This window comes from Leptosomus discolor, chromosome 1 (genome assembly GCF_034619465.1).
Source record: "Leptosomus discolor isolate bLepDis1 chromosome 1, bLepDis1.hap2, whole genome shotgun sequence".
Lineage (NCBI taxonomy): Eukaryota > Metazoa > Chordata > Aves > Leptosomiformes > Leptosomidae > Leptosomus > Leptosomus discolor.
Window position 1 is genome coordinate 116,562,389 of NC_141391.1, and position 7,781 is coordinate 116,570,169.

Sequence of the window (7,781 nt, forward strand, 5' to 3'; positions counted from 1 at the left end):
CCTCCAGAGGTCCCTTCCAAACTTAACCGTTCCGCAATTCTGTGAAATCCCATTTTGCCACATAACTTTCCCACAGTGTTCCAGTATTTTTGTGCGGCTGTTATTTTTCCTCTGTAAGATTTAATTCTGGTGTTAAAGCCACACCTCAATTTTCCCTATGTTATCACAGGCAGACAACTGCTTTCTTCCTATTCTGCATTTTACTTAACTTCATTTGAGATAAGGAGACAAGAAAAGTGAGGAGGGAGAGGGAAATGGGATTGGTTTCTTCTCGCTAGCCTTGTTAACTAGCATCAACTTTGCACAGCTGGATCTCCTGGAAACCAAAACCCAAGAATTCTGAAGCAAACTGTCTCAATATATATATTTAGAGGGAACATATCTAGGTAAGCTTACTGGTTTTATTCATACATATCTTTTCCATCCTGTCTGGCAGAGATGACTTCTTTTCTCCAGCCCCGAGAATGTAAAGTGACCAAAAAGCCCCAAGAGAGCTACGGATTCTACCTGCGTATTGAGAAAGACAGAGCAGGGCATCTCATCCGCAACGTGGAAAAAAACAGTCCAGCTGAAAAGGCTGGCTTGAAGGATGGAGACAGAGTCCTCAGGGTTAATGATGTGTTGGTAGACAAGGAGGAACATGCACAGGTACATCTCTCTTCAGTCTAGGATCCACACCACTCCCCCATTACCCAGACCCACTGCCACTATGCGAAGCTTTCTCTTCCAGTTTTTATGGCATCTTTGACTAGGAAATCCAGGAGCTGTCAACTGCTCTCAGTATCTCCCTGCATCATTCATTACCCACCATGGGCATGAAATGACTTTGAGGTGCCTCCACAGTGCATAAGCAGAGGGATGAGACAACAAAAAGAGCAGACAGCACAACCCTTCCTGGGGAAAGCTTTTAGGTCAATCACTCTAGCACCTGCTTGCCATTTCACCTTGTCTACTACAGGTGGTGGAGATCATCAAAAACAGTGGGAACTCTGTTGTACTTCTTGTTCTGGACGATGCATCCTATCAAAAGGCAGAAAAGGAGGGAGTGAACTTGGAAGAGCTGGGTCAAAAGGTGTCAACAGGACAGCAGCAGGAGCAGCAGTCCCCACCACCCATGGCCAACGGAGCAATCACTGCAGTTCCACAACCCCGGCTCTGCTACCTAGTGAAGGAAGAGAAAGGCTATGGCTTCTCTCTCAAAACCACAGAAGGTGAGAGCCTGGGAAGAAGACATGGTGTGTGTGTATATATATACATATATCTATCTATCTATATATGGCAGCAGGGATAGAGGCAACCACAGTTAACACATGGGGGCTGATGGGGACACACAAACTGCTCTTGCTAACAGAAAGAAAGTGAGAAGCAGCAAGATGAGTTCAGATCCATCTCTAGTCCGTTTCTCTACAGCATACGCAGTGTATGGTTTTCTGAGGACCACATTTCTTATGCGGTGGGGAAAAGATATTAAAAAAAAAAAGGTATTTTCTGCTTGTTATTTAAGCCCATTTACCAAAACCAAATTGGCAGTCTCTGCTCAAATACCAGATATACACTTAAGATGCTACATTAAGTCCTGTTCCATTCCTCCAAACCACCCCAGGAATCAGCACACAAGGTTCCAGACAGCTGTGATAAACCCTTTTCCTGATTTGTAAGTTATTTCACTTGGAAAGCAAGGCATTTTGAACCTCTTCCACATATGCCTTTCTTCCAAGGCCAGTCAACAGAACAGGGCAATCTTCTGGAAAGCATCACCTCTAAAGAGGGTATTTTGGAATGCAATATAACTGAAAGACCAAACATGGAAGCCTTCCAAACACAGGAAATTATGAAATGTATAAAACAAGAATAAAAGCAGCCCCTCACTTCAAACTGGGGCAGGGGCGGGAATCAAACCCCTGTCAGCTATCTTAATCAGCCCCTTTGGCACTCTTGGCAGAGAAATAAGATTGTTTGTGCTGCAGATAGTGAATAAATGCCTCCCAGTGATTTTTCCAGGACAGAATAAGAGAGAGAGGTGTGTCTATGGGGAAGGTTTGTGGTGCCCCTATAATCTGCACGTAAGCATAGATCAGGTCTCTGAGGACATCAGTGCTGAGTTTCCTTAACCATTAAATTCAGGCATATTTCAGTGACTCACCCTGTGTAATGAGTTTTCATTTATTTTAGGACAGAAGGGGTTATTCATAGTAGAGCTTTCGCCACAAGGAGCAGCTGCAAAGGCTGGTGTCCAAAATAATGATCGCCTGATTGAAATCAATGGAAAAAACGTGGAAAATGACACACATGAGGAAGCAGTGGAAAAGGTACTTGTTTGTATACTGATTCATCTTCTGCTCTTGCCTACTTTCACAGCAACCTATCAGGGTTACTGAGGAGGCAGATCTGGCTGATTTGAATGCTTCACAGTAAATCTTGGAAGCTACTGTTTGTGTATCATCAGCACAGCACAGTACCCCTCTGCTTCGGCTCTGTTGTCAAGCAGCCTCTTGAACTGACTCTGAATGAATACTGCCATCAAGACAGGCCAAAGAATTTTAAATAACAGAAGTATACTGCTGCCAGGAACCCTACTAACTCATGCTCTGTTCCTAGAAGTCCCAGAAATACTCCTCATGGTGAAAGGGCAAGTCATTAAATGTGGTTTTCAGGGCAGGAAGAGGGGGAACTCTCTGATGAAACAGTTAACATGGAACAGGGAAAATTCATTATTTTAGACAGTAGTTCCTTTATCCTGTTAAGTAGTCCAAAACTAATGAAAATTACTGTGCAAGTAATTCCTCTACCTGGCCTCAACTGCAAAGACCACTGCTAATGAGGCTTCCAGCTTTCCACTATTGGCACAGCTAAAATGCAGCTGGGGCTGAAGAGATTTCAGAGAGCCACAAGACAGGCAGTACATGCTCTGGTATTCCAGCATCCCAATTCAGTGCACCCTACTAACTACGGAACCGTGCAACACCCGCATTTCGTTGAGCTGCTACGGCGTCAGCAGCAGAGTGACCTTGGTTAAGATGAGTAAAGAGGGCACCTGTTAAGATCAGAAAGGAATAAGAGAAGGATGGATTTGGAGAGGTTGAGCACACAAAACAACCCCCAAACCCAGAATTTCTCAGAATCAGTAATACAGGGAGACAGAAGAGGACCAAGAGTGACAGAAACTTGACTCTTGTCACTGCAATCCAAAATAGTAGTATAGGTGTCACGATATGTCTATATTGTAGAGTTCCACATCTCAATAAGCCAAGTACTATCTACTGAGGCTTACTGGATTCTACTGGCACTGTATGCCACCCTCATGGCACTCCACAGCTAACTCCCTAGAGGTCAGGAACACCGTATGAAATACAGAAAATTTCCTCCTATACATGCTGTATCTTACGTGCCCAAGATCTTGTCATGGTCCAAATTTCTGACTGGAGGAAAAAAACCTCTTATAGTAGCATGGCCTACACCTTATGGCTCATTCATCAACAGCACCCACACACCCCTACGTATCAGTACATCAGTTAGCGAAGTATCTGCAAATGATGTTAAGGGGTGACATCTGAGACTGTACATGTACTATCACAGGTAAAGAAGTCTGAAAATCGTGTTATGTTCCTACTTGCAAATGAAGAAACAGACCGCTATTACACAAGCCAGAAGATGGTACTGAGCAAAGAGAGCGCCAACCTAAAATTGCTTCCCCTCAAACCACGACTTATTGAGATCCAGAAAGGAAAAAATGGTTATGGCTTTTATCTACGGATGGAACAAAATACTGGTGGTAAGAACCAAGTTAACATACAGACTATGACATCCGCTATACAATTTCGTCCTGTACAGGGTTTGCAGATTTCATTCTCTTCGGCTTCTCTTACCGGTCATCTAGGAGAAGTCCTCTATAGACATGTTGCAAACAGGGCTACCTCAGGGAAATGGTCTCAACCTGAAGTGCAATTCTGACAGTTAGCCTTTGCCATGCATTTTAATGTCTTTAAACTTACCAAGCATGTGCCTTTGCATCAATCTCTCTTTCCATCTGATCTTAGATCATGTAATCAAGGATGTTGATTCTGGGAGCCCAGCAGCCAAGGTGGGTCTCAAAGACAATGATATCTTAGTAGCTGTCAACGGCGAGCGAGTGGATGGTCTGGATCATGAAGGTGTAGTGGGAAAAATCAAGCAGTCTGAGGCAAAAACCACACTGTTGGTAGTGGATAAGGAGACTGACGCCATGTATAAATTGGTAAGAAAATCCAAACTACTGTTAAGAATGGATAATTTATCATTATGAAGAGACATATGCGGCAACAAAAACAGCCAGTCTGCTCTGACAGACACTTTTTCAACTTGCAGGAAATGTCTAAGATACACCCATATTTCAGCAACTTTCCTTGCACTGAACACCTACATTTTTGGCCTCTTCCAGATTTTTATAGGCACTATTGGAACAACTGGAACACAAGAAAGGTTAGAAGTTCAAGAGAGCAAATTCAGAGCTACATGGCTGTGTAACCACTTACGAACAAAATGAGTAACAGAATTCCTTTCTCACATAGATCAACATTGCAGTTTTCCACTCAGCCAGAAATCAGTAGCAAAGAGTTCTTCATTGCAGCTCAAGCCCGAGTCATCAGAAAAAACATGTTGAGCATGAAAGCTCAATGCAGATTTCACAACAGAAGGTTTATATTAACAAAATTTTATTTACCACTTTTTTCAGGCTCAAATATCCCCCTTCTCATACTACTACAAAGCACAAGATCCAACTCCAGCTAAAACAGAGGAAAGAGTGGAGCTGCACACCGAGCAGAAAGTGAACCACAAGCCAAGAATCTGCAAGATGGTGAAAGGGCCTAGTGGATTTGGGTTCAGTTTAAACATGATCAAGAACAAGCCTGGACTGTTCATCAATGAGGTACTAACATAGAATGACAAACAAGGGAAAGCTCCAGTAGTCTGTCAGACAGCTTCCTCCCTTCTGTCCTGCAAACGCATTCGAGAAAAATCACAAAAGACAAGTCTCTTCTCCAGCGCTCTCAGATAAGAGTTGTGATTGTTAAAGTCAGACTGACATTCTAGCACCAAGATAAAAAAAATAAGCACCAGAAAACACTCCTCATTCTGTTAAGACATCTTCAGGGAAAGGGAATCCAGCTTTTGCCTCATTTTTGCTTTTATTCACGAGGCTGGCATGCTAAAACTAGTATTTTAAATAATGGGGGGTTTTTGACTGTGGAATATCTTAAATGTAAGAGACACCTTCATTGCACTCTACCCCCCTTCTCTGAATTCCACACCTGGCAAAAGTCCAACCTCTACTGTCTCAAATTAAGTCTGTGACTTTAGCTTTCTGGAGAGGAGGGGTTCCACCCATTACTAAGGAATCTGTGAAATGTAGTGAAGTTAACTTTAAAGTTACTGGACAGGGACCTGCAAATAATAAGAAAATTGGTTTTTCACCTGTCTTAAGGATTCTACCATGCCACATTTCTATAATGAGTGTCAAGATGCATCTTAAATCTCAAATTGACGGGTTCCATGTTTATTACGTCTAGGCTTATTGCCTCTCCCAATTTGTTTCTGTCCCACAAATCTCCCCTTCCCCATGCTTATTTTACAGTCTTGTAAGGAAAGCAGTAACACAGTAGCCTAGCTAACCATCAGTTGTTAATGCATCTTTCCAAGTTTTATGCTAGTTATCACAGTCTGAACTTGCCTTTGCAGGTACAAAGCCACGGGCCAGCTGACACAGCAGGTGTAGAAAACAATGACTTTTTGGTGGAAGTGAACGGGGTGAATGTGATCGATGAATGCTATGACAAAGTGGTGGCAAGAATCCAAGATAGTGGTGACAGACTAACACTACTGGTGTGCAGCAAAGACGCCTACAAATACTTCCAGGGCCAGAACATTCCCATCACAGCCTCTATGGCAGATCCAGTCCATGACACTTCTGAACCTCCTGCTTACACAGAAAACCATCTGTCAGCGTCAGAGAGAAACTCACCTGAACCAAGGGAAAGGGTGAGTAATACTGCATTAAGTAGATGTTAAGGGATCATCTAGGGGATAGGAAAAAGAACATTTTTCAGCTAGTACATATTCCTAAGCTAGGATTTTTAACTTGAGCCTGGATTTCTACAAGTCAATTTTTGTTATTAAAAGGGAAGCTGTGGTCTGATTATCATAAACAACTCTTCCTTCCCTCACACATAATACAGGTGAGTATGTTTAATGCAAGATTAAATCACAGAAAGGATGTACATACAAGAGATTTTAAGGAACAAGATAATCCAAATGCAGTAATCCTTACTGAAGATGGGAAACAGGCAATGCAATCCTGAAAGTGCAGGGAAAAAAAGTGCTAAAATACACCAAAAACCATAAACCATTTCTGGCACAATCAGGTGAAATATTTCAAAACAGATCATTTTGTAGAAGAAAGAGCAACTGATAGGTTATGATGACATTTTCTAGGAAATGTGCTGATCTGAAATGATTTTACTCACTTCGTGCCATTAGAAGGAATCTGAAGTAGGACAGAAGTCAGAAAAGCAGGAAGGTATTTCTTCTTGAAAGAGTAATTTTGAACCCTCTGTGTGGTCAGCCTTAAATATTTAAATGCTTCTTTTCTGATCACACAAAAGAGACAGACAAGGAAGAATAAGACCAATACTGTGTCCTATTCATTTTTCATTATTAGCCTTGTCTTCAAATGTCCAGCTGCAAGTTTTTTCAAAAGTTTCTTAGTCATCAAGCTACATTTTGAAGATCTGACATTAGCACCACTTTTGGTGCAAATTCAGCAGGTACGGGAATTAAACAACAGGAAACCTCTATTGAACAAATTTCTCTCTAAATGTACATAACCAAAAAACGCTTCAACAACAAAAAAAAATCACACCTGTTGGCTCATTCTGCCATCCAAACAAGTACAGGATTAGTGCAGATGAAAGTAGAAGTCCTTCATAACACTGCAGACTATCATCAAGCTTGTTTACAAATTAAAAATAATCAGAACGTATTTGTTACTCCTCTGCAGGCAAGCTCATCCTCCTCTTCACAATCGGCTGCTTCTACAAAAGCAGACAGTGACAATGACGACACAAAGTTGTGAGGAGACAAACTATGCCAAGAAGAAAAGAGAAACCTTCCAAACCCTCTTTCTTCAATCATGCTTTGCTACTACATCTCCCAGAGCTTGGCTATTCCTAGGAGTGCCATACCTGTAAAGGACTGCAATCTCTTGCCGAAATGCAGCTGCCTGAATTAAACACCTCGGTGTAACTTGTATTCACTTAACGCACTGCAGTTGTACCCCATTGGCTTTCTGCCTTGTAAAGCGGACAGTTAGTCACTTACTTCTGTAAAGTCTTAAAAAGCTAGAAGTATATCATTGCTTCTCCAGCAGAAAATAATGATTTTTAGATTGGTAAGCATCTTAGCCTTTTAAGGATAAGCTCTTCATAAAGTGCAACTGATTTCTCCCCATCTCCCAGGAGAGGCGGTTCTCCCCCTAATCCAAGTCCATCAACTCAATCTCTGTGGTGACTCTTCCATGCTCTAAGTATATAGCCAACTGCTGCAAAATGGCATACGCCAATACACTTGGTGCATTACACTCCTTTCTCCTGCTAACATTGTAGAAATTTCTTTCAAACATTAACCTAACTTCACAACCCAAGACGTTTAAGCCCCCTTCTCTCTCCTCTGCACACCATTGTGGATCACGGTAGGTAGAACAGTGTACACAATTCAGTCATGCAGGTTTGTCTAACTCCAAGTCACCA

General features: G+C 42.0%; 1 protein-coding gene across 1 annotated transcript; it reads left to right on the plus strand.

The window, feature by feature from the left end:
* The first annotated feature begins 438 nt into the window (after nt 1-438).
* PDZK1 (PDZ domain containing 1) lies at nt 439-7,108 on the plus strand. The gene is made up of 8 exons (XM_009953656.2): nt 439-648; nt 959-1,211; nt 2,173-2,309; nt 3,577-3,772; nt 4,038-4,234; nt 4,712-4,906; nt 5,716-6,015; nt 7,034-7,108. Exons 1-8 carry the CDS (start codon nt 439-441, stop codon nt 7,106-7,108), a joined length of 1,563 nt encoding a protein of 520 aa, XP_009951958.2.
* The last annotated feature ends 673 nt before the right edge of the window (nt 7,109-7,781 follow it).

What these genes read in the sequence shown, in the direction of transcription:
- PDZK1 (XM_009953656.2), top strand. Translation starts at nt 439, where the DNA reads ATGACTTCTTTTCTCCAGCCCCGAGAATGTAAAGTGACCAAAAAGCCC. An exon ending in CTCTCTCAAAACCACAGAAG is followed by an intron (nt 1,212 to 2,172) that starts GTGAGAGCCTGG and finishes CATTTATTTTAG; the next exon opens with GACAGAAGGGGTTATTCATA. An exon ending in ATGAGGAAGCAGTGGAAAAG is followed by an intron (nt 2,310 to 3,576) that starts GTACTTGTTTGT and finishes GTACTATCACAG; the next exon opens with GTAAAGAAGTCTGAAAATCG.